Raw genomic sequence first — 27444 nt, forward strand, 5'->3', positions numbered from 1 at the left:
CATAATGAATTCTAGACTGTCTTCATGTTTAAATTTTGTTGGCAAATATCAAGTTTAAAACTTATTTATGGAAACTACTTTTAAGCATCTATAATGCTCTGTGTAAAAAAGAAAACAAAAATCTCTCGTGCTTTTTCCAAGTGTGTGTTTTAATTACAGTTGAGGCAAAACCAAAAAACTTTAATTCAAACCTACCCACCTCCACTCCAGCACAAAGTTTGGTGACTCAAATAAAATGGAAACAAAATCAAAAGCACTTTTGTTTTTTGAGTTTGGTTTTGAAAAAGCAAAGCCCAGTTGACAAGATTTTACAAAACACCACCTCCTTGGTCCATCTCTAACTTTATCCATATTTTGTTCATTCTTTTATCTTAATTTTTAAAAGTAAGATCTTAAAAGGGATTATGAGTCATTTCCAATTGTGCTTTTGGGGGGTTGAAATATGAGTTATTTTCTTCTTCTTTTCAATGCAGACATACAAGAAAATGATAATCAATATTTATTTCAAATGAAAAGTACTATTATCCATGGAAACAACTCTCAAATTTATGCTTCCACTCAAATGTAATTATGATCTAGCTTCCAATGTTTGATGCAACCATTAAAGTTGTTCTGGGATTTACTGGTGAATATGAATACTCCCCCCCCCCCCTTTTTTTTTTTTTTTTTTTTACTAACTTTCCACAATGACTTACTCACTAATTGTTCCAGCAACAAGGTTTTAGTCATCTGGATTGTCTCTATCTGTACAAATTAGGCAGTGCTTGCATATAAAATATCTCTCTATTATAGTTGGGTACAAAAATATTTAAAATCAAGGTGAGCCTTATGAAAGGCCAGAGGTGCAGCCTTTGTTCATGTAAGAAGTTCCACAGAAATCAAAGGGACTACTCATGTGAGGAAGGACTACAGGAAAAACCTGTCACAGCATTATAAGGTCTTGAAGGCATCAAAATGGAAAACATAATTCAAACATGATATAAAACAGAATCATAGTACTACTCCACAGCCAGCTTGTTCATAATTAAAGATTCCTGTTCCACATGTTATACAGAGGTACTACATGAGAACACCCATTGAAGGAAATGGAAATTTTAAGCGTGGCTCCATTGGGGGATCAGGGAAAGGGGGGGATTTTTCTCTCTGTGAAAGAGAACTGAAAACATACAAAGGACATGTAGCACCATGAACATACATAATAAGAGTGGTGCAGTGTGATCCTTCTCTGGAGGGCAGCCTCAATTGCTACAGACTTATCTAGCCATGGGAGTGATTAACAAGGCTGGAATTTCAACAGCCATGGGCATTTCTCTGCTCCTTAACTTGGCCATTTCCAAGGCCAAACCCACCAATTACATTTTTGAAGTACATCATGGTGAAGTGCCAAACCATTGTTTCCTCCTACACAAGAAAACATCATCCACAACAGCCTCTCCGCCACCGGGATAGCTAGGAGATATCCCGATTCCCAGTTGATACAACATGTGCAACAATGAAACCAGCATCCTTGTCTCACATGTGCTTTGTGTTACCATTCTTTTTCCATGTTACTGCAATGCACTACAATTTGATTTGTGGCTGGTTATCCTGTATATCATAAACATCACATAGCTCAGCCATTGTTCATGTCATGTGCCACCTTGGCAAGCGGATATCCTCCAGAACCCCGTGTAATGACTGTCTTGCCCCCACCCCCAATGTGCTATTAGTGCTTATTCCGTGCAGTCACCATGGCGAGGTGACACCGTTTAAGCACAATACAGAGTCGGGGGCAGTGAAGAGTCATCTTGCTCCAAAGGAGCACCTGATGGTGGGATGCCTCAGAGCACAGCAGAAGTGCCCATCAATTAGATCCCTATATGGGGGTGCAGTTGGTCCTGTGCCAGTCCCAGTCCATGAGACACACAAACCCACTATATAAACCCACACAGCAGAGGAAGTTTGGATCCAAGCTTCCAAATTTTGTAGGTGGCCCCTAACTCCATAATGGATTGAACCAAAACCCATGGGTCAGAACAACCCTGAACTTTGTAGCTCAAGTACACTGATCAGTTCTGTATGCTTTGCATTAGTTACAGTTAAGTCTTTTAACCACACATGCTTTATTAAATTAAGCATGTTCTACTATGTTAACAAATTATTTCTTACATTCTAAACTTAGACATCCAAATAAGTAATAGTAATAAGAACAGCTCTCTCCCACTCTGAAAGATAACCCAATATGGGTAATATAAGTCAGGTTACAGGGACATGCATGATACATTTGCAGAAGATTGATTTTCCCATTACATGGATTTGTTCTAAAGGAAGAGACAACTTAGATAAAGAGACAAAGATCCCAAGAAAGGTCCTTGCAGGTCATTTGTATATTTGAATTTGAATATTCCACATTCTGCAATGGAAATGTAAAAGAGGAAGATGTAAAATAAACACACACACAGAAAAGAAGCCATGGTTAATGGAACAAATAAAGTTGGGGTTCTGCAGTGTCAAATAAACAAAGCAAGACAAATGTAGATCCTTTCACAGTGTCAGGTTGGGCAAAATACTGTAATTGACAGGAACAGTCTGTTATACAATGTGGTTTGTAGATGCCCACTGAGGCACAGTACACAGCAGACATTGCAGACCAAATAAGATACTTACAAAAGCCACATCTCTCACTGTTTCCTGATGTACTTGCAGCACCTGCTGTACCCTGATGGCCTTCCTGAGTAATTAGCAGACGTGAGCTTTATTGTCCTGATAGCCACTTTTGTGCAGAACATTGCACAAGCATCTTTACACCATCACAGCAGCACAGCTCTGCAGTGACTGCTGCCATCCAACTGCACAGTGTCCAATGCAAGGACTACTCTCTCCCCTTTAGGAATGTGCATTAGATGGATGGTGGTGATGATACACTGGGGACATTTTCTTATTCCCAAAGATGATTTTTCCACAGCAATAAGGAAGCAGACTTGTATGCGTTGCCAGGACAGTTGGGGAGGTCTTATGTGATGGAAGCAGATTTTAAAATGTCTGCTTTACTTTGCACCCTCCATTTTAGTCACATCTCAGCCTTCTCGCCCCACCACAGAACAACTCGAGTCTCCCCCAGACACAGCCTCTTCTTGGCCAGCCACATCATTCTCTACTGTTCACTTTTCACACACATACACCCTCTGTACAATTTAAATTGCATGAGTACTTGTGGCACCTTAGAGACTAACACATTTATTTGAGCATAAGCTTTCGTGCATCAGATACATAGAATGGAACATATAGTAACAATGTTCCATTCTATGCATCTGATGAAGTGGGCTGTAGCCCACAAAAGCTTATGCTCAAATAAATTTTGTTAGTCTCTAAGGTGCCACAAGTACTCCTGTTCTTTTTGCAGATACAGACTAACACAGCTGCTACTCTGAAACCTTTAAGTTGCATGACACTTGTTTTTCATGCCCACAGAATGTATCAATGCATGTTAGATGACATTGCTGCTTGTACCCATTTTCTAATCATTCTCATTCCTTTACATAAGTCACCATAAAATGTGCCCTCTTCTGTATTCAACATCCCGGAAACAAAAATCTGTCCACAATGTGCAGAATACTTTGTGGATATTAATTAAAACTCCTTTGGCATTTATTCTCCCATTGCACACATACCTCCCATTACAATGCATGAAGTTTCACATACATGCTGTTAGACATATAGTTCACCATCCATCCCCAGCTGTGTAAAAGCATAGAGGTAATATGCTTCCATATAATCAATACAAGTAATTGATTATATGGAAACACTTTACAGTCTGTTCTCTTAGCTAAGAGGCAATTTACAGTATATGAATAAGTCCCATTAATGAGTAATTTTCAGGGGCAGGGAAGTAGGAAGATCTGGGATTATCTCCCCTGGGATGGGGAACATGTTTTGATAATACCCTTCCTGAGGTGCAGTCTAGTGATGTATTCTCAAGAGGGAAACAGCTTTTCTGAAGTATCTTTATGAGCTAGCAACAAAATACACCACTGGCTGGATAATTTAGTAACCCCTTTCTGGACATATCAGCTCCACCACAGGCAGGGAACCTCCAAATTTGGCACCTTATGCAAAGGCTGCCTGGTACCTCCTCTACCATAGGAGAAAAATGTTAATGTCTGGCATAAACAGCTCTTCCTCAGGGAAAACCTGTCCCCTAAAGGGAGCGTAGCAACTTTCTGCCATAGGCCTTTGAAGTTCTTCCTTAGCTGACTGATGCTCACCAACACATAACTAGAAGAAAAGACATCCACCCTGGCATTCTTTACAAGTGTATTATTCTCCACACAAAACTTGTCTCATCTAAAATTTTACACACACCTCCTTCTAGGGTGTACTAGTTTAAGCTGTAAAGAGTGAGCAGCTTTTCCACTGGCAATCTACTCTGCTTGATTGTTTGTGTGTTTGATTGTGTAGCCTGATTCCACAGAATCATAGATGTTAGCAATGGAACATTCAGTTCATCACCCTGCAGATGCAAGATTGTTCCCTATAATACATTTTTGAGTGGTTAGCCTACATTTAAATGTAAAATACAGCAGATGAGAAGGATAGATACCTACCGGTTTCAGTCAAGACCTGGTGAATATTTGTTCCTATCCCAGAGCATCCAGTACATCCAATAGTTTTCCACAATTTGCAGAATCCACATAGAGTTTCTTGTTAGTGGTGCTGCAGATCAGGACTTAGATGCAGTACCAGGGCAATAAGCATCCAAAGCCCCTCCCAGCTCTATGCCTGATTCTAATCACTATTCTTCTCGCCTGCTCAGGAACACTTAAATTCACCAGATTTAAAAAAAACAGGGAAGGAAACAACATAAGTATCTTAGGGCCTGATTCAAAGCCTATTAAAGACAATAGGAGTCTTTCCACTCATTTCAACAGGCTTTTGGATCAGGCCCACAAAACCTTCTCCTCTGCTAAGCCTGGTCTACGCTGGGGGGGAGGGGGAGTGTCAATTTAAGTTATGCAACTTCAGCTACGTGAATAACATAGCTGAAGTCAACATACTTAGACCTACTCACCGTGGTGTCTTCACCGCGGTGAGTCGACTGCTACCTCTCCCCTGTCAACTCCGCCCACGCCTCTCATGGCAGTGGAGTACAGGAGTCGACGGGAGAGTGCTCAGGGGTCGATTTATTGCGTCTAGACTAGACTAGATGTGATAAATCGACCCCCTCTGGATCAATCACTGCCCACCAATCCAGTGGGTAGTATAGACATACCCTGAGAATGTCATTACCGAATGTTTACATCATGGTGTAAAAAAAGGCTCATTAAATAATTCACAGCAATACAGCCATTTAATGTGAACATCTGAAAGCCAAGGAGAAGGCAGGCGAGAAGAATCTCTGAGAATCAGACCCTATGTGTCTGCAGTTGAGCTCCCATAAAGTCTACCCAGTAAAAAAGAGCTACTTATCCAAATGAGCTTTCCTTCTTCTATGCTGCAGAACTTCTAATTCTGGCTCCCTTCAAATTTCTTGCCAGTGGACAAGAAACAAATGTGAGTTGGTCTAGTTCCAAGTTAGAGTGACTTTCCTTCATGGTCATGGATGGTGTTAGAAACAGGAAGGCTCACTTACCAGTCTATTCCCCAATCAGCCAGATTGTTTTAAATTTAAGAATCTCCTTGGAGATTTGGAAGTGTCCCACCACTCATCTCTGACCACTACACTGGGAGGACCTTGTTTGGGAGGATTTTTTTTTTTTTTTTTTATCTTCAGGCAATGTTTGGCCCCTGATGTGCTCTTCTATTATTAATAAATGTTTTCCTGAGGTCAGACTAAGAGAAATGTTTGTGTCATCCATTGGCCTTCACTTCTCCATCTCTTTTATAATAGATATAGCATAAATCCCACCATCTAACTTTCCTCAAGGAAAGACATATCAGCCAGGAGGAAAAAAAGTACTTTTAACTTCTCCAGCCCATTGATTCCCTGAGCATCCCAGCAATGTTCCCTGTTTTCTTTTCCAAAACTCCAACTGCTTTTCTGTTTGGGAAGTGGGGGTGAGAAATACAGCTGGCAGAGAAAGAGTATACCTCCCTTCAAAATCACGATTAAGCTTCAGCCACTGGGGAGCCCAAGAATCTGGATCAAGTGAGGAGTATTAGCATCAGCTATTAGGGGGATTTTCACAATAAGTAACACAGCTTCCAAGGGCTGGCAGCTGTGAAGACCATTTTGGCTGGATCAGGGCCTGGCTACAGCCTTTTAAAGTGTCGTTCTCTGAAAAGTGACTGTAAAAATGTCATGTTTTTACTAATCAGACCTGCTCCCTGTTTGTATTCAGAGTCAGGCCTACTTACTTTACCAACAGAAGTAAATTTTTGTTACTATTTTTAATGCTTCTTAACATTACAAAACTAACACATCTCTGGGAAAGTGAGCTGGATTCTATTCTAGTTCCCTCAAACTCAAACTCAAGAAGTTTTCAGTTCCCATTGCAAAGACAAATTCTAACCTCAGTTACACTGGCTTAGCCCCACTAAAGACATCATGGTTGCTCAGATGTAAATGAAGGCATGATTTGGCTGCAGAATATTTATGCATACATGTACATTTATACATGGAGTGAAGTAATAATCAGACAAACAAAATGGCTGCCATGTGCAGCCATTTTCCATGTCTACCGTGGGAAGGGAGTGACTTGGAAGCCAGCTATATTTTCCAATTCAGTAGATAGGGGCAGGCAGGCAAGGCATTGGAGAATGAGTAGGGGCTGAACAAACCCTGAATAACCCAGAACAGCATGTGAAATAGCCACTCAGACAGACAGCAACCTGCATGCTCCTCAGAAGTGGTAGACAAGCAGTTTGCTCTAATGGACTATTTAAAAAGTAGGCCTGCGTTCTACAACATACACATCTGAGTCCTATGAATTTGATGGAAAACGAGCATTCCAAATGCAAAATCAAATATCAGGAGCACTTTTTGCCTAATCCTGATCCCAGTGAAGTGGGGTCCCATTGATTTCAAAGGGAGCAGGAGCAGGCCCTATATACTGCACTTGCAAGGGGGTGGACTCAGTGATCTAACATTTCTTTTCCAGTTGTAACATCTACTGTATAATACTATACTCTTGAATCACTAAGGGCTTGTCTACACTGTCAATTTACAGCACTGCAACTTTCTCGCTCTGGGGTGTGAAAAAACACCTCCCTGAGCGCAGCAAGTTTCAGCACTGTAAAGTGCCAGTGTAGACAGTGCACCAGCGCTGGTAGCGATGCCCCTCATGGAGGTGGGTTTTTCAGAGCACTGGAAGAGCTCTCTCCTAGCTCTCTGCCGTGACTACACAAGCCACGTTAAAGCACTGCAGCAACAGCGCTTTAGCATTGCCAGTGTAGACTAGCCCTAAGTCAATGAACTGTGTGCACTGATTCACAAATGGAGCCGTTTCCTCTGTGTTACTTATCAGTTTAAAAAATGTATGCAAAGAACACAACCAAAGTACATATACATAGTAACTGTTGCATGCCACACAGAGTGGTTAAAATGTTCCAGGCCTTCCTCCACATTAAAAGCATTCAAGATTATATGAAAAGCTGAAGGCCTTACTGCAAAATATTGCAATGTAAAGATCTGATCATTACTCATCTAAGTAATCCTTGCAAATCCTTACTCCTGTCTTATTCAGTCAAGTAGTTTTCCCTTCACTGGAACTCCTTGCACAAGTAAGGAATATTTAAGTTTGCAGGATTGGGTCCTAAAATGGTTAGTAGCTGTTTGGAAGTATCAGTTCTTACATGCAAACACAGAGGGCCTGATTCTGCTTTTACTTACACCAATGTCACTGCACTGACTTCAGTAGAGTTACTCATGATTTTGATGGGTTAAATAAGATCAATATTGTGCACTGAGGGTTTTGCAATTTTCCCAAGAATCCACACATTTGATCTAGGACAGACTGACTGTTTTTCTTAGTGAAAATGGGGAAATGGCAAGTCAGACATTAAAGTTAGGTAAACACTTGACATTTTTCTCTTTTCCTCAAAGTCCTCCCTTTGCTAAAAATATTGAGCTGTGAACCACAAGGTACTTTGCTTTTCATGAAACCCATGGAAACATGATTTCCATCTTGGTTGGTCAATAGCATGATTTTTTTTTTCCACTAAGCTCTATTGGTAAGTTTGCAACAACCATCACTGAGCTTTTGCTACCTGATTGATTCTTATGACCGGGTCCTGGCTACATGAGAGACTTCAACTCTTAGAACAGCAGCTCAGATCAAACTAACAGCCTTGAGATTTAAATGGGCAGGAGCTACTGGAAGGACATTTTCAATGAAGTGTTTTCAAACTATGGAATCACTCCCCACATCTAACGGAGCCTGAGTCAGTTGATCTTGCTGCCAGGCCTGCCTACTTTTTTCCCAACCTTTCTCTGAGTAAGTGGTTGAGGATATGGAGAGTGATAATTCTGATGAGTTATGGAGGGGTTTAAGTCTGATTAGATTAAATTTAGAATTTTGGTGCCGTGTTAACTGGGGTACGTAACAATAGAAAGGTGCATTTTAATAAAGTGAAATAAAGTAATTAACTATTGAGCTAGGAGAAGTGGGGCGGGCGGTTACTGGTTTTCTGGGTTATGCATATGGGCCAAATCCTACTTAACTTGGCATATATATGTTCTTACAGGCAAGAGTAAGGTGAAAGGGATTTGATTTATGTTGCATAAACTTCCTTGACACTGAAATATTAGCTGAAGATTGTTTAGTCCTCACATAATACAAATCACTATGATGATCTATGTGATAGTATGACTGATAAAGAAATTTCTACATAGCCATTTTTGATTTGGACTTCCAAGATGAGCCACATGATAGAGATATAAATCCTTAAGAAAGATTCATATATGGACTCAGGCATGGTGTAAACATTGGCCATATTTGACAGAAATTCTACTCCAACACAGATATCCACTAAAATTTAAAAAAATCATAATGTGGAATACATGTGACTCTTCTCATCATGCAGAGATCCACTGAAAGGTACAGGTTAAAAATTCTGATTTTTAAAGGAACTTTTGTCTATAATATTTTTTAAGAATCTTAATTATCAAACTGGAGCAAAATATCTTCAAAAGTAGCCGGGTGTTTGTGAAGAGCACATAGATTGTTATTTTGTCAAGAGATTTGCAGATCAAGCAAATACAAATATGTATTTAAGACAGACAGTTGGTAAAATGCTGATTTAAAAAATCTCTATTTTATAGATTTTATATAGCTGGATGTATATTGCGTTAGTATCTCAGCACCTTCCATGTAAAATCAATAGCAATGTTCCTAGCAGTATCTAATCTATCTATCTTTTTATACCATTCTCATTACCATTGTATCTAAAGTTAAAGTCCCAGTGTAATCAGTGGGACCAGTGTAATCATGGGACCAAGATCTGGCTCTCAGACTCTGCATTTTAGTTGAAACTCCATATCATAATTGTAAATCAGTAATCGAGCCCTAACTGTATATACTATATATGCTGTATTTGCATATTGAGGATGTGGTGGCATGTATTTTATAATACAGTTTTATGTTCTACAGCTGAGAATTGTTTCAAGGGATAAATCCTTTTCACATGTCTTGTCATATTATGTTTGCCCCATAGTTTTGAGAAGAGGCAGCACATTCATCCTCACTGATGCAAATGAGAATCACCTACAAAATCATCATAATGAAGCCACATATAAAAAAATAGTCCACTTATTGTTGCATTATTCTTATAGGTAGAGCTCAATCTTGCCATGCGATGAGTTTCCTAAATTCCCATTGCCTTCAATGGAAGTTTTGGTCTCACCCAGCACCCACTAGGATGAGCCATGGTGTTTAGTGTAAACAATAACCTTTCTTTTCTTTTCTTTCTTCCTTTAAACTGTCACCAACAACAAGATTAGGTGAAATGAAACTAAATTAATTAAAACTCAATGAAATATTAAGCATCTTAGTACTCTAAAATTACATTGCATTTTATAATAAAATATATACATTCACATAACCTAAATATTTAATTATAAACATAAAATCCAAAATTGTAAATATATATATATATATATATATATATATAATGCACATATCCTCAGACCATGTTAAATAAAGAATCTATTCAGTTTCACATCTCCCCAAGACAATTTGATCATTAATCCATGGAGGTTTTAGAAGCAAAGAAGGATTTTCCAAGACAGATAAATTGAAATGATCCTGCTTTGATCTCTGTGGTTAAGAATCAGTTACAATGGAAGATGAACAACAGAGCTACTGGCCTTTTTATGGGTAACAAAGGTATCAGCAAACAACTACTTAATCAATATTTGGCCAGGGACACTGAAAACTTCCTTTTCAGATTTTAATTCCTAGTTGTAAAACAACTGTAGAGCAACCAGCGAGATAAGACATAAAACTGACTACTTAATTGCCTTTTACTGTCATGTTAGTTATATATGTACATTCTTAATAGTTCTTGAATCTTTATTTACCAGAATAGAGAAATGACCTCTCATAGACTGCATCGGAGTCCAACTAACTAAATATTCTCAGCACATGAAACAGTTTAACTGTAATATGCTCACAGTGATTTTTTTTATTTCATTATGCCTCACTTTTTCTCTAGTAACATGATTTAAACAGAATTAGTTTAACAGCATGGGGCAGCAGTACTTCAGAGCAAATGAAGTAAAATTATGCACCACACTGCACTAAACAAAGTCTTGTGGTGAGTTATGTTACTGTACATCACTTTTATTAGCAAGAGATCCCTGCATTTTGGGAACTCTTGGAAGTATACAAAACTTTTATTTATTTATTTTGTTCTCTCTCTCTCTCCCCATACACGTTTGTTACATAGCATTTCAAGTGACATTTATATGGAGAAATTCACATTGACTACACTGGTCTGATTTATTGTGTTGTGTTTCACTCAATTTCTTCTTAAATTAACCAGAGAGCACTTTGTAGTTCTGCTTCATTTCCCAATACAGTTTTATTAGTTAGCCCTGGGGACTCTCAATAATCTATCAGGATCAACTTTATGTGTTCTCCTCATCCAAGTACATGTCCCCACTCTTATCAATAAATGCATCTTATCAATAAATACAAAATTAAACCTTCCTCCAGCAAATATTAGATAACAAATTCACTTATTTCAATCGATGCAACAGAAATTACCATTTAAAATCACTCAAAAATTATCTTCTAAGGTTTTCATCATCTTAGATTATTTTGTAAATTTGAATTTATCTCTGACTAAACTTACAAAATCTTTTCCTCCCAACTGATATCACTTTGACTAACGCTGTGCCAGAAATCCTTAGCTTCAGAGAGAACTTTGCCCGAATAATGAGTTCAGGATTAGATCCCCCATTATCATTTAGCCCTCAACAGAACAAAACAAATCGAGGACCCAGTCCTGCAAGCAGTAACCCATGTGAGTAACTTTATGCACATGAGCAGGCCCTTTGAATGAAACTTCTAGTTACTCATATATGACAGCGTTTGCAGGATCGGTGCCCAGTCTTGTAAATCTTCACTATGTCCTGAACCTGAGGATTTCACAGGGAGTTAAGAGTGCTCAGCACCTTACAAAGTTGGGTTCAAAAGGAGCCCAATCCTCACTGAGGCAAAACTCCCATTAAAGTCAAGGATTTTGAAAGCAATATCTGCATGATGTTTGCCAACAGAGTAAGAATTTTATGAGCAAAATCCTGGTTACGCTGAATCAGTAGAAGTTAAGCCATGGAGGTCAATGACTCCAGAATGTTACCCTATAAGTCTAGTCAAATATTAATTCAGAAGTAGAGAGCAGTCAAAGCAGATAACATCTTTAATAGTTTCCTTGGATGATTTGAAATGTCAGTTTTTGTCATATAAATTGAAATGCATGAATCTGTGATCTAATATTTGCGAAGGGAAGGTTTGGTCTTGTTTTAAATTTATTTACTGAGAAGGGTTGGAATCAGGCCCTTTTAAGTTAAGGAGGTTAATTTTTTAAGGCTGCAAAACAAAATAAAACCATCGTTAATCAAATATTAGGCTATGTCTACACTAAAGACCTTGCAGTTGCACAGCTGTACCAATGCAGCTGCGCTGCTGTAAGATCTCCCGTGTATGCCAACAGGAGAGCGCTCTCTCGTCGACATCATTTAGCCACCCCCAACGAGCAGCGTTGACAGGCGAGCGTCTCCCGCCAACATAGCGCTGTCCACACCGGCGCTTCTGTCGGTGTAATTTATGTCATTCAGAGGGGTGTTTTCTTCACATCCTTGAACAACGTAAGTTATACCAACAAAGTGCTAGTATAGACATAGTTTCAAAAAAGGGAGGTGTCATTCCTCTGTGTGTATCAGAGGCCCTGTTGCCAAATGGAATCATTTCCCCTTTTGTTTGGGGTATTGATAGCATTATTGTTTATATGGCACTAATGGTGTGCAATGAGTAAAACATCTAGCACGCCTTGAAAATGTTTCTTGCCTTATTTGACCTTCAAGATAGTAGTCTCAGGGCCTGATACTGTGAGTTGTGGAGCACCCTCAATTCTCTCTGAAGTCAATGGTAGTTGCAGGTGCTTGACACCACTTTGGAAATGCTCAACAACACCTTATTGGATGGATCATACCCTAGTTTATTTGTAGGTTCAATAATAGGTGCAAACTTATCTGGGGTTTTTTTGTTCTGTGTTTGTACAGCACCTAGCACAATGGGGTCTTGGTCCATGACTGGGCATCCTAGGCACTATCACTATAAAAACAATAAATATTAATATTAATAATAAATCCTTCAGTCCTTACTCACTTTTTAGTCAAACAGATTTCCCTATTTTCTTGTCTATTTCAACTGTTTGAGTACAGTAACTCCATTCTAATTACACAAGTTTAATTCTTAGAGATCCTAGTGATAAAATATTTGAAAGTACTTTTAAGAAATTCTAGATTCCATAAAATAATTGCTCTCAATCACAGAATTATCTCATTTAGTTCCATATCTGATTTTTTTTTACTAGGAACATTTAGAACAAATATACTTATTAGAACTCTGTAAGACAAAATCTGTGGTCTTACTATTGAACTACATATAGCATTTGTATTGCTTACAGTAGGACAAATAAAATGTGTCACTTGTTTTAGAGAAAGTATGGTTTGGTGGCAGACATACACAGAACATATATAGTGCTTTTCAGCTGTAGATCACAAAAGTAAATAAGTGTACTTAGCCCTGTTCTCTAAATAGGAAAACTGCACCAGAAAGAGATGGTACACCCCGGGTCACACAGCCATGAATAGAAACTACTCTGCTTCTTTCCAGTCCCATGCTCTAACCACTGGACCAACATCGTCCCCACAATGAAGAAATGAATGGAGATAAACAAATGGATATTTGGTTCCTGTACATCAACCCTCTTCTTTGGGAAATTAATCAGATTAATTAAACGGACTAAAAATATCCTCTTGAAGGTTATCTAGCAACCAAAATTAATCCATCATGGAGCCCATCTAGCCTATGCTACCCTTTAGATCATGTGTAACCACTTCAAAGCTCATGCATCAAGTCAGTAATTGTAACATTGCATCTAAATATTTAAGCTAGAGGCTGGTAGTCGCGTGTCCCATTTACAGTCAGCATCTGTCCTCTAATTCCATTACAGTACAAAGCAAAAATGTTTCTCAAAACTCACAAACAGGAAAAGCATCATACGGCTATAGAAGCGGCAACAGCTTCGGCTTTCTAGTTACTGAGTGGGGCTTTTGTGTTAAGATCTTTCTTTTCTTTAAACTCCCCCCACAAAAAGAGGGGTGGTGGCAGAAATTGCACTAATGTGAGCCTCAGGCCAAAAAAGAAAAAAGAAAAAAAAAGTGGGGGGGGAGGAGGGTTTGATCCAAGATGAAAGTAAGAAGGAAATAAAGGAGGCAATTTAGTCTGCTGCAGCCTGAATTGCTCACTCAGAGAAGCCAAGGGTAGAGGGTGGGGATGACTAGGGCTCTTTGGAATAGTGCGCATGACTGGGGAAGAATCCATTGTGACCATGCCTGGGGGCCAATTCCATTGGGTAGGAGAACAGAGGGTCCCATTTAAGCACTGAGCAGACTGTGTCATCCAGTGCAGCAGCAGCGGCCGTATCTCCCAACCAGTGCAACACAGCTCCTGATCCAGCACTGAGAAGGGCCGAGAAAGAACTCTATGCTGCTGCACCCATCATTTGATCTTTAAAAAAACCACCTAACTTTCACTCAGAAAACAACAGCCATCTCATGAAGTAGGGAGCCATCAAATTAGCCAACACAGCATTTCACATATAGATTAAAAGGTACATGCAACTCCCCCTTATAAATCAGTTTTTCCAAAAATATGATGTATAAAGGCATATCAAAGTTTCTCTTCCAAGCTCCTTATTTATGGACTAGGCCTTTATAAGAAGTATATAATACACCTACATGCATATAATATGTAATATCTATACCGTCTATATCTACACCAATCTACATTTATATAGCTATATCTATCTCTAAAGATACATTAATATCAATAGTTATATATAATGGGCATAGACAACTGGAAGCTTGGGGGGACTTTAGCCCCCCAAAAATTTAGGGATTGCATTAATAAATAAAAGAAACACTGGAACAGAAGGTCATTTATCTCACTTTACTTAAAGTAGACAAATTTACAAAACCACTGATTAAAGATGTAGTCAACAACTATTATTTTATTATTTTTAACTCTAGCCCTTCCCCCCAATAAAAAGTTGCCTATACCTTTATATATTTAGAGAAAGATATAGCTATAGCAATCATAAAATTATAGGACAGGAAGGGCCCTCGAGAGGTCATCTAGTCCAGTCCCCGGCCTGCGTGGCAGGACTAAGTATTAATGTAGTGGATGTGTCAAGATCTAAGTATCTATAATCAAAATAGAAATATAGCCAGATATAGATATGATGTATTTCTATATTACAGATTTGTGTTTATATTACAATTATATATGTGGTGTTTACATCTATGTGATAAATTGCCAGGCCATATGATATACTATATTTATCAAGCACTTTTGCGCACTTTATCTGCACTCTTCCCTTCATCCAGCTCTGCCAGGACTACTTCTAACATCACAAATCTCTGAGCAGCTTTAAACAGCTGCCATCAAAACCAAAACCAAAATGTTGGTTTCTTTCTTTCTTTCTTTCTTTCTTTCTTTTTTTCTTTCAAATGAGGAATTTCCCCCCCTAAATCATACAAGACTGAGGTGCAAAATGGTTCAGAGATGAGCTAAAAGTCTGATACCTTCTAATTGAACAGAGTGCTAGCATTGGAAAGGGGAGATTGCTAGTCTCCAGAGGGATGCATCATTTGTTTGCATCTCTATTATAGGTAATTCTAAAGGTTTCTGGAGTGTATTAGTCAGATTTTTTTCTCTCTGAATCCTGCACTCATGGTATTAAGGTAACCTGGCTCTGTAGGGCCAGGGCTATGAAAAATAGTAATAGCATTGTATAAAACTCTTCAAAACATTCCTAAAAGAGTACCCCCCACCCTGCAAAGTATGTACCACACTACCCGTACAGAATATATGATGGTGTGGTGCAATGGTAAGCTTTGATTGGCACTTGTTTGTGACAACCCATAAAAATCATGTGTGGCTTCACCATTTGTGAGCAACAAACCCAGCCCAAACTCATGACAATAAACCCTGTAACCTATACCACCATGTATTCTCTATTTAGATGGCTGTATGAGGCCAAATCCTGCTTTCATAATTCACAGTCCTCAGATTTAAGTCAACGGGATACCTGCAAGCATGACCCTGCACCACTGAAGTTACTGGGAGCTTTACCAATTACTTTAATGGGTGCAGAATCAGGCATTGTGTGAATAAAAAGAGCAGGATCTGATGATGTTTTTAACCTTAAATACAGATTCTGGGTGAAATCATGGCCCTGCTGATGTCAATGAGTTTTGAAGCAGAATCTTGATTACAGGCCAGATATGTAAAGGAGCAGTGCATTTTAAATTATATTCTCCAAAAAATTATCTCTATAATACCCTGCCTGCACTAACATTTGTGCTAACAAATCTCTTCTTGATCTCACCTTTCCAGCATCTCTGCCACTTCTATAATAATATTGAGTGGCAGAAGGACACAAGGGAGGATGGGAGGATGACTTATTGTAATGAAGAGTTTCATTTCCATGGGATAACCAACTCTTACCAGGAACTTAAGAGACACATTTTGAAAGCCCTGATCCTGCAAAGAGTTGTGTGGCCTTGACGTCCAGTGAAGCCCTTGTACCCAATCCTGCACCATTTAAATAAACGGGAGTTTTGCCAGCGGCTTCATTGGTAATATGCACCGTGGGTCATTCATGTCAGCGGAAGCTAAAGGAGTTCAGAGCAGCACCCTCTCAGCATCAAGCCTCTCTACCCAAAATAATCTAAGATAACTTCATTTTAAAAAATATCCATATTAAATATTGACATGAATGACAACAGCACTGGCAATGATGATTTATTTTCCCAAAAGATCCCTCCGTTTCCTTTGAGATCCAGGTTGTTAGTTCTCCCTGACTCTGTGAAATATCACCGAAACTTTGGCTCAGGCCAACACTGGGGCTAAAGCCTAAGCTTCAAGCAACAGGGTGTGAAAGAGCACCAAGAGAATTCTGAGCTGGAGTTGAGTTGTGGGGGTTTGATTTTTTAATCAGATAGTGATCTCCGTCCATGTAATAGGTGTTGTTGACTGGATCGGGGATACTAGCTAGACTTCCTGTTTTATCTTTTTTAAATATCAGTGCTTGGCCAGTTAAGATAAACTCTCTGGACATATTTGCCCAGATTTTCAAAAATGACGAGTGATTTGGGGCGCTTCCGTTTTTGTGTGTCCAACTTGAGCCACACTGAATATTTTCAGAAGTGCGTGGCACTTTCTGAAAAGTGGGCACCTTTAAAGTGTCTCAAGCTAGGCACTCAGAAACCCAAGTCACCCAAAACAACCAGGGTTGTTTTTTTTTAAATCTTGGACATTGGTTTTAGCCATTGCTTGCCCAGTCCTGGCCTGAAGGAATTACTGGGTAAAATTCTGCACCCTCCATTATAAAGGAAGTCAGACTACATAATCAGAATGGTCCCTTCTGGCCTTAAAATCTATGAATCCCCTAGCATTTTTCAGTGTGTATGTATGTACACACACACACACACACAAGATGAAGCTTCCCTGAAAGCCCTAGTAACACTGAGTTAGAGTCCTAGTTTAGGGGTTTTTTGTTTTGTTTTGTTTTTACAATACAGAGGGATACTATAGTTTTAAAGAATGGCAGTTGTCCTTCTTGAATGGCAGTCGGCATCTCTAGATGTCTAGAAAGGCTAGAAACATTTTGTAGGTGAAAATAGCCACTTTTTCCACGGTGGAGAGTCCATAAAACTGCTCGAAGCATTGGCTATTGGGGCTCATTGAATAATTCATCCCTCATTGCAAGCCCATAATGTCTTTTCTCGGCCTTTTGTGGGGCTGTTTTCTCTTCTTTTCTCCTTGAATTATAAAAAGGTTGCCTTCTTTTGTTCACATCAAGCTGCTGCTAGCTGAAGCTTTGTCTGTGCAAAGCTAAAGTGTGAGTTTCAATGGACTCTCCCCTCTTTGTTTTCCAAGTTCATCTCCAAGTGTAGATTGTGTATAGAAGGCCTTCTTTGTAAAAGCTGGAAAAGTTGTACAAATGTTTGACCAGCTCATTTGGTACTTTTGTCTCCTCTTCTTCAGCGCCTATGCATGTGCAGGACAAGCTCTGGAGGAGGAGTGCTAGGACCTTCTAGCAACAAGTCCCACAGCACTGGCAACAGCCTCTCTATCTCCCTACCAAGCCCAGGCCTGGAAAACTAGGCACAACAACAACAACCTGCAGAGAGTTGTATCGTTTTCCTCTTTCTTGCTTAGGTTTTGATTTCATTGCATGTACTTCCCAGCACCTAACACAGGTTTTTCACAGGGCAATAATAAAAACCTAGGCTTGAAATAAATGCAAACCTCAAGCCACTGAACTGGGTTTCTATTTTTCTGCAGCTAAAATTGCTATTTATTTTTAGACTTTGATTGGGTTTTATTTTGAAGAAGACTCTTTTCTTTCCTCCCAATGTTCTCCTAGTGCCTAACTTCCAATTCCAAGGAATCTGAACTATTTCAAATGATTCACAACAATAGCGGGCTAGAATTGGGAAATTTTCAGCAGTATGCAAAACTTCCCTAGAAGGAAATACTCTGCCTGAGATGGACTTGGAAATTACAGGAACTGTTGGTTTTATTATCGCAGGGTCCTATCCTGCCAGGTTTATTCAAGCAAAAACTCTCACTTGAAGCCAATAAACCAGAACAAAGATGGCAGGATCGGGCCCCAAATCAAGAGACTCGTTCCCCCTTTAAAAAGTTATTTCAATTTGAATGATGAAAGTCACAATAGCGATTGGGTTGAAGAACTGGCAGGGGCTGGGTTTGACCTGCTGGCCAGAAGATTGCACACCGCGAATATACTTTTCCTTTAACACCAAGCCCCCAGAACGAGCCACTTCGATCAGAGAAAACACCCGCCTCCAGTTCCCAGCCAGAGTACCTGGTCAAGCGTGAGACTGCTGAACGCCAGAGCTAACGGGGCTCGCGGGGCCTGAGATGTGATTTTAGTTCCTCACGGGGCACTCTGCACCGTGCAATTAGGCATATCTGTAATAATCTGGAGGGGGTCTGTCTCTGTGATCTCCTTCCAGGGATTGTTTAAAGTTTCCCTTGCTGTTGAAAATCCAAGCAAAGTAACCAACTCTCTCTCCCTGCCTCCGACTCCCTCGTGAATATTAAATACACCAATCCGTTAATTTAAAGCGGCCGTTAGATGAGATTTAAAATTGTGTGGGATTTAGATGTACGTGGGAATTTCCCTTTGGGCGTTAGAGAAATTGCGCTAATCAGGAATGGGCTTGTGTGCGCCTGTCTCTTGTGCGCCCTCCAATATGGTCCTTGCAAAGTCGGGGGACAGCGAATTTCATCGGGTCAGTGGAACGCAACTAAGGCCAGAGGCCATGTGCAGCTAGGACATGATGACTCCTATGGGAATCAGGTGGGGGGGGGAAGTAATGAAAGGAAAAGCAACTCAGGTGGGGTCGGAGCTTTTCTTCCACAAGGGCATTGCCCGCCTTCCTGGGGACCCTCAGCAGGCTCCGAGGGAGCAAAGGATGGCTGGAGAGAAGCGCCCCCGCCCTTTGATCTCGCTGCCATCTGCAGAAAGGTGCCAACAGCTCTCACGCCTAACGCCAGCTTTTACCACCACCACGAGAAGGCCTCATAAAACCCCTAGCAGGGCCCCGACCAGCCACTTCCGACACACTTTCTCCGAAGCCATCAGCCTCTAATGAGAGCGAGAGACCAACCCGGCGGGGACAACAAACAGGGCAGAGATAACCTACAAATCTGACCTCCCGGCGAACAAGGTTCCTAGGGTCAAGAGGGAAACAAAGAGCGCACGTGAACCCCGCTCCATTGGGCTGGGTTTAATAACACCTCAAGCAGGCACCTGCCTCCAGCGCCGCTGGACCAGTCCCCCTCCCCAGCAGCTAACGTGTGTGCGCCTCGCCCCACGTCCTTCCCTTACTGCCAAGGCGCAAAGCCCGATCCAGACGCTTCAAACAAGATTCCCACTTCACTCCGAGTCTGGGGGGAGCGATTGGCTTTACCTCGTTCGCTGAGGATCCCATCAATGCTATGCTTGGTCTTCTTGTCACTCTCTTCCGCTTCTTTCCTTTCCAGTTCGGCCTCCTCCTCTTCTCCTTTCCCAAATTTACTTCTCAGAATGCGGCTGATGGAGCTCACTTCAAGGAAAAACGAAGAGCTGTAAAGCAGCGGCGCTTTGCTGGCTTTAAAACAACCTCTCCCTCTCGGGACCTCGGCAGTGAGTGTCCCTCTGCTGCACCCTCATCCCTATAGAACAGCTGCCCCAACACCAGCGCACATCCAGAGACGTGCTGGTTTGATCCTTGTCAATTCAGGCCACTACAGTGCATTGTTTTTTTACATCCCCCGGGTTAAATTCAGGGGCTTCACTGCCTGTGAGGTTAGTGTCTATAAATCCTTATATTCCCTATGGGTTTTTTTTAACGGGCTGAACATATACTGCAAGATATTTTTGTTTTCTCCAAGCCAGTAAAGTCTGCTGACCAGAAAGCATTACAAGGGAAATTACAACAAAATGACCCAGAGAGCAAACTATTTAGGAGGCCTCAGACTGCAGGGTTTCGATTTCCACGCCGGAATACTTGTCTATTGTAACAAAAACAACCCAGAGGAGAAAAGAAAAGCAGCCTTGGTTCATTTATTTGTTTCCAGATTCCAATCTGCAAAACAAACCCATGCTCTGAACTATCTCCTTGGCACAAACCTGGAAAGGTGGGGGGAGGAGTGCAGTTGGTTTTTAATTAAAAACAAACTGCCCCACCCCAGTGCAGAAATCCTCCCCGGGATCCATATGTTTAACTTGTACCCGTGGTTCATGCCGATCGTTTTATGAAGTTAGGAAAGTGACTACCCCGGACTGCCTGTCGCCTCTTGCAAATAGCACCGCGGCACCTACTAGGTTCTAGCTTTAGATTCCCTTTCAGAAATGATGTTCATCACTGAACGAACGCTTTAGCTCATCCTCTTCCTGCAATAGAGTCACAGGATATATATATATACTGCTTGCCCAACCGCCCACCCCAAGCACGCGCTTTGCATAATAAGACCCCAGATCTCATACACTTAGGGGGGATAATGTAAGTTCATTAAATATTTTATGGCTCTGGAAGACGACTCTGGATAAAGGTGGCCTCTCCAAATGGCCTCAATCAATAGAGTGTGAGTGGCTGTACTGAGCTTGCTGAACTGAAGTAAGAATAGACCCCAGTACCTGAGGGCACCGTGTTTCGATCGCAGACCCCGTCTTTGAGCAGTTTATCCCGGATCTCCCAGCTGAACATGCCGGCATTCTCCCTCTTGTATTCCTCGATTTTCTTCTCAACATCCGGCGTTGTCACCTGCTTTAATACAACAAACCAGGCGGACACCAAGTTTGTACAGTTTGGATTTAATGCAAAAGGATCACAGCGAGACGCGAAGGTTAAATTCTGCCGCGTGAATCCGGAGTAATTCCTTTAGCCTGACTGGAGTCGCTCCGGATTTACACCCCGTTATAATTCAGGGCACGATCTGGCCCCTTTGGATCAACGTCCTTCTGCTTTTCAAACTGACTCAGGACTGCGAGATACATACAACGAGCCCGATCCTGCAGTCCCCAGAACGGCAAAACTCCCTAGGAAGTCCATTGGGGTTGCCTTCTCATGAGAATTGAAGGATCGGGCCCATAGTAATCAAAACCTAAAGTGATCTAGTAATAACGTTTGTGTATCTGTACAAAGGGTGGTGAGCACAGAAATGTCCACAGAGAAGATGAAAATCGCAGTAAAAGTACAGTGTAACGATCGGGAAAGAGATTAAACTGTGCTAAAGTATAACTCAAACTGCAAGTACAGACCCAACCTCGGAAATTTAGCAACAACAGAAAATAAGTCTAACAAGAACAATGTTGATTTTTCTAAATATCATAAACAGACACTGACAAACGCACTGTTCTGAAATTTTGCTCGGATGTCCTAAAAAACGAAAATAACGTTGAATTAAAAACCCTGGAAATCAGAACTAGAAATAATTTTCCAGATAATATGCCTGTAGAATACATAAAGTAATTTATTCTAAAATTTGGTATAAAAGTTTAATAATCCCTGCGTTAAAGGAGCAGCAGAGGAGAAAGAAAGAAAGAAAGAAAGAAAGAAAGGTTTTTTTTGGGGGGGGGGGGATATATATAATAATACAAACAAGTTAACAATCGTCCAACGATCTATAGTTGCCAGTATACACACTCTTTGGGTGTATGTATATGTAAATATAAGTAGCGTTTGAGCAGTCATCTATGATACTAGCTGCATACATTGATAGATCTGTACAGCAACATGTTAAAAAACACTCCAGAATATAGGACCCGATCCTGTAAACTCCCCCGCCCTGACTCAATGGCTAGACCAACGGACTCCAACTGGCCCTCTTGCACGCTCCATCCTGGAAAGAGCTCAACCCCTAAGCGGCTCCCACAGGTTTTGGTGGTGGGTATGTGGGGACCATTCGGAGGTGAATAAGAGTTTGCAGGATCGGGCCTTATTTCTTTGATTCAGTTTTCGAAGTTTTTAAAATATTTATGGGACAGCGAAGTTCTAGAAATAGGGTGGGGACGGGGTGGGAGGGTACACACAGCACTTTGCACACGAGTGTGTGTGTGCATCTCCGTGCACACACCATGTGGGGGAGTGTGTCGATTTATAAGGTGTTTACATGAGCACAGGCAATTACGCAGCCTTTGATTACATTTTGTCTCTTGCATTAAATACAGCAGACTCTTTCTCCTCAGATGCTGCAGCCTGAAAATCCTTAGCCAGAACCAGGCTTGTGTGAAGTTTACTAGCCCCAATAAGGCTTTGTCCAAATGTGCATCCTTCCCCAAATCACAGCAAAAGCGCAGCGTGCCCTCCTGCCTCCCCCGAGCCCATCCTGCAAGGGGCTGAGCGACCTCAGCGCTCACTGAAACCGACGGGACAGGAGGGGAAAAGGCTCAGCACCTGGCAGGGCCAGGCCCTAAACACAGTCACCACTGCGTTGCTGATCTCCTCACCTTGGGCTTGCTGCCCCCGATGGCCCCCGGCCGGATGGAGCCAGTCTCCTGGTACCTGCAGAGGATTTTGGAGACGCAGCCGTGGGACACGCGCAGCTGGCGAGAAATGACACAGGGCCTGATCCCGTGATGGGCCATCTCCACTATCTTGTGTCGGATATGGTTGGGTAAAGGCCTGCCATTGATAAAAACTCCACCGAGCTGATTGACTCTGCCCTGGCCTAACGGAGTAGACACTAGAAAGGAGGGGGAAATGGAGTTACTTGTTGTGTGTGTTTTCAAGTCAACCCGACTTTCTCAGTGCGCACACACTCCCCCATCCACATGCACACAAACACGTACCCGAGTTCATCCGCTCCCATCCTTGCGCCAGTTTAGTGCTAGATTGCCTGGCTGGACAGATCTGTGATGGTTAGAAACCCTGGGAGTGCCTGACAGCTGAGAGTCATCTTCGCACAACAGTTAAATAATGTTTCAGATTTATCAACAGAGCGCCTTCAGAGAAAGGAAATATTAAGTGCTAGTGGGAACCTATTTCCAGAAGCAACTTCAGGAGCCAGATGACACATCTTATTCGCATGTTAGTTACATAGGTACCACTCGGCCCTTCCAATTAGAGGGGTAACTGAGAGCCCTGACAATTTCGGGATTTTGTGAATCTAATCTAATCTATCTGTAAAACTGACTGCAGGAGAAAACCAGCGTAAAATTTTCACCTGTTACACTCTCCATCATTTACTATTGGAAAGACTTTAATTATCTACTTTAATTAGCCGCTACTAATGGGCTCCTGGTAGAAGTGAAAAGGGGGGGAAACATAAAACTTCCGGAAGAATCTTTTAAAGGGTTTGGAATATACAATTCTAACCTGCTTCCTGTTATTATTCTTCCGCGACTCTAAAATTGGGTTCCTGGTGTCTCCTTTTCTTTTAGTTTCACCCCTCATCGCTCGCCCCTTTAACCGTTTTTACAGAAACGTTAATACGGAACAACAGTTTGAGAGACTCTACTCCAGGGGGATAGGGGAAGTGAACTGGTGTCTAAAAGTCCATTGCACTTTTTTAAAGTATTACCGTCCTTAAACTTGCCGAGAAGCTGAAGAGATTTAGAGCCGGATATTGCAGTCCTTATTCAGGCTAACTTCCCATTGGTATCAGTGGGAGTTTTGTCTGAGTAAGGGGTGCAGGATTGGGTCCCAAGATTAAGAAGACAGAACCCCTGACAATCAATAGGATCTCCCCCAACTTTATTCTGGGGCTCTAATTTGCAACGCTGCCTTCTTCAAAACAGAATCCGTGTTTTGCTTATGTGGAGAACGTTAATGCAAACAATGTATATTATATGTGTGTGCATAAATTGTGAGGGAGTCCTTTTGTGCAGTCACTTTTCCATGTTGTTAAAAGTTTTTTCTAGCCCTAACCTTGTGCAGTTGCAGTTCTAATTTGTGTTTTAATCTAAGTAACTAGTGCACAGCATTGGGGGGGAAAACGTTTCTCAGCAACACACACACAGGTTCGAACACACACACACACAGACACATACGGGTTTGAAAATTCATCATACAGCTAGAGAGCATTCCTACCTTCTAATGGAAATCCGCTGCGAGGGTAGTTCTGCCCGGGAGCTGGTCGCATCATTCTTGGGACAGCTCCAGCTAGAGTTGTCATGTTGTATACAGCTTTACTTTAATACTATATCCAGGTGAATGCTGATATACGAGAGATCAGCTCTGGCAATAGATCCCACTGAAAAAGGGAAAGTCCTGGAAAAAAGGGAGGGGGAAGTTGGGGAGGGGGGAACGACTTGCTCTCCTTTTGTCAATAAGACGTGATATCCCAAAGCAAAGGGGAGAGAGAGAGAGACAAAAAGGAGAAAGGGAAACAAAGTTTGGGGCGACGAAGGGAAACTTGCATACAAGTCGCGGGAAAGAGCTCAGGCGGCTGCTGGCCACTGTGTGAAGATGAGCGCACTTTGATATGAAAAGGGGGAGGGGTGGCAGGAATGATTTCTTCCTGTTGTTGATACAGAGTGAAAGGAACTCCGCTCTGGAGTATTTATTAGTTCTTTCCCCCAAAGCTTCATCAGGATCTCTGAGCTGCGATTGGCCAGCAGGGAGACTGTCCCGTCTGGAGAAGACAGGAGCTGATTGGGTGAAATCTGCAACTTTCTCTTCTCATCATTACAATCGAGGCCTCAATCTAGGAGTGTGACCCAGGCATTGCCTCTTCCCTTGATAAAGTGTCCTTTCATAGAATGGCTGGACAGGAGAAAATGCAAAAGCAGGGGAGAAAGCAGCCTTCAGTGGGGAAACTGTTCATTCCTTTTACAACTGTCTTGGCACAATGCCACTTGAAGGAGATTACAATAAGGAAGCAACCAGACACTTGCATTTCTTGAAGTCGGTCTCTCTGGTCACCTTTTCTTTCCTGAGGGATTGTAGACGTACAGCTGTATGTTGTCCTGGTCAAACAGCCTGCGAGAAATTAAAGGGGAAGTTGTGTTTCTATTGATACAGTTCTTTGTCTGCCTATTTCCACCAGCACATCTTCTCTGAGAATGTGTGAAGGGAGGAATAAAACTGTCCTCTCTCTCCTTGTCTTTCTCGCTTTCTCTTTTCGCTGAAATCGGTAGCAATGGAGAATAAAATCTCTGGAGCAAATGGTGCTATTCGGTTTTTAAGCAGAAGTATCCATTGTTCCCACTGGGAATTTCTGCTTTAAGAACGGATGGCAAAATGTGGCCCTATATTATATATTTGTCCGTGTGTGTGTTAAAGTAAGTCTTGCTAACAAGCATTTGTTCCCAGGAATTTATTGTAGTATTCAAACTAAACTGCTGGAAAAATAAAAGAAGTAAAGTCTGACTAGGAGCTGAAGTGACCACAGCAGGATATGACGCCAGGAGTGTTGTAAAGACTGTCTGTCCTTAAAGAAGGTACTATTGTGCATGTCCTTTTATTTATAACTTGGTAAGTGCCAGCAAACTCGCCTCCTTTACACTCTGAAGTGCCAGCCCGGCTTTGCACAGTGCTCTTTATTTGCAATAGTCTATTCAGTAACTGTCACTCTCGAGCCTCAAGTTATTCAAGACCTTAATCAATCAAAAGGATGAGAATCGTTCAGGTTTCCCCCCCTTTGAAATACAGGAAACAATGAGTTCTAGGCTTAAAGTTTCCCCTTTCCCTTTACGATTTGGGGATTTTTCTGTGGCTGATTCCGTTCACTTTGGGGATTAATGGTAGTTTAAAAATGTATAACTAATAAGCTAAATCATCCCGCAAAATAAAATAAACAACGAAGAAGCCACAGGTCTCAGACTTTACTCAGTGAAAACTAAAGGACACAGTAAAAAGAGTTTTAGGCAGCAAAATGAAGGTAGTTTAGAGTGGAAGATCTGAAGAAAGAACCCTGCATTGATGCTATCATCATTAAAAAATAGACAGTAATTTAAACTAGAGTCACGCAAATGCCATAATGATTAGTTATCTGCCTCCTAGATGTTTACGAGCTTCCAGGCTGTTGATTCTGCGCTCTCAGACCCTGCATATCAGAAAGAAAATAAAAGAAACTAGATCACTTTTAAAATGCATCATATACAAATTATTAAACCTCTCTGGACTCCGACATTTGGGAACAGAGCCGGTAGTAAAACCTTTAAAAAAGAAAAGAAAAGAAAACAGGTTACTAATAAAAGTTTGCATACTTAAAACTATTTTATATATTTTTCTACTATCAAAGTATCTTAATTATTATGTATACCTAAAATACTGAGAGGAAAACTGCAACTGCATCTGAAAAAACCTGGAGAAATGTTTATCAAATTATTCGGTTTTTAAATAGCTATTTATATTCCCCATACATTACAATACTCACTTGTGGTCGTGATTTTAATGCACACACTAATATAAAGATGTTTTAACATTGAAATGTGTAGCTTGTCTAGAAAGTTTCCAAAAGTTTAATTTAGGCCACATGATTTGCCATTTAATTTTAGATTCCTAGAATGAATATGCGGGAAATATATTGCTTGGTTTTAAAAGTTGAATCGTGCTTGAAAAAAAAATCTAGAGCTAAAAGCGTGTGCATGCGAATTAAGATATTCAATAGCAAATAGATTACAATATTTCATAGCATACAGGATTTCAATGTAGTGACCTCACCAGCAGTTGTACATTACAGAGACCTGAAACTGGAAAGTGCATACAGATATTATTGCCACATTGCTGATAAAGTACAGCACAATAATTTTGACACCTGAATCTGGAACCTAAGTGTGTAGTATGATATAGGAATCCATGTATACACGATATCATATGGTACCACCCTCTGTTTTAGAAATAAGATGGTGGTAACTCACTGATAGTAGCTGCACTTCAATGATAGGTGTTAAATGAGTGAACTACATTGTTTCATTTCTCCACAGTATGTTTATTTTTCCTTTTGTCACTGCCCTGTGAGTATATGGACGTAGTGGTGACTCCTGATAGCTTTACAGCTGTTATCGGGAGATAGGTAGAATCCCAGGCCCTCGTGGGCCGGGATGCATTTGCTGAAAGTCATTGCTTCGGTAAAATATACACTGTTCAGGGGCCGATTTCGCTCACGTTGAAGTCAAGGGGATTTTTGCCATTGACTTCAAAGCCAGTAGAATTAGACCCCAGAAGTGTTAACTTCCACTTACCTCATACAACCCTAGCCCATGATTTTGTGTTAA

At 41.0% G+C, this 27444-nt stretch overlaps 1 protein-coding gene across 3 annotated transcripts in view; it reads right to left on the reverse strand.

Annotated features, from left to right (window-relative positions):
• PAX3 (paired box 3) overlaps positions 1 to 24843 on the reverse strand; it is a 104083-nt gene extending 79240 nt beyond the window's left edge. For 2 of the 3 annotated variants that reach the window (XM_054038890.1, XM_054038888.1), the window contains exons 1-4: positions 24314 to 24843; positions 22732 to 22967; positions 20920 to 21049; positions 19712 to 19846 (exon numbers count right to left, since the gene is read on the reverse strand). In XM_054038890.1, coding sequence (XP_053894865.1) covers positions 19712 to 19846; positions 20920 to 21049; positions 22732 to 22967; positions 24314 to 24398 — 586 coding nt within the window. In that variant the 5' untranslated portion in view covers positions 24399 to 24843. The remainder of the gene's footprint in view (positions 1 to 19711; positions 19847 to 20919; positions 21050 to 22731; positions 22968 to 24313) is intronic. The other variant, XM_054038889.1, reaches the window with a different exon arrangement.
• Positions 24844 to 27444: the final 2601 nt, after the last annotated feature.

Source organism: Malaclemys terrapin, chromosome 9 (genome assembly GCF_027887155.1).
Source record: "Malaclemys terrapin pileata isolate rMalTer1 chromosome 9, rMalTer1.hap1, whole genome shotgun sequence".
NCBI classification, from domain to species: domain Eukaryota; kingdom Metazoa; phylum Chordata; order Testudines; family Emydidae; genus Malaclemys; species Malaclemys terrapin.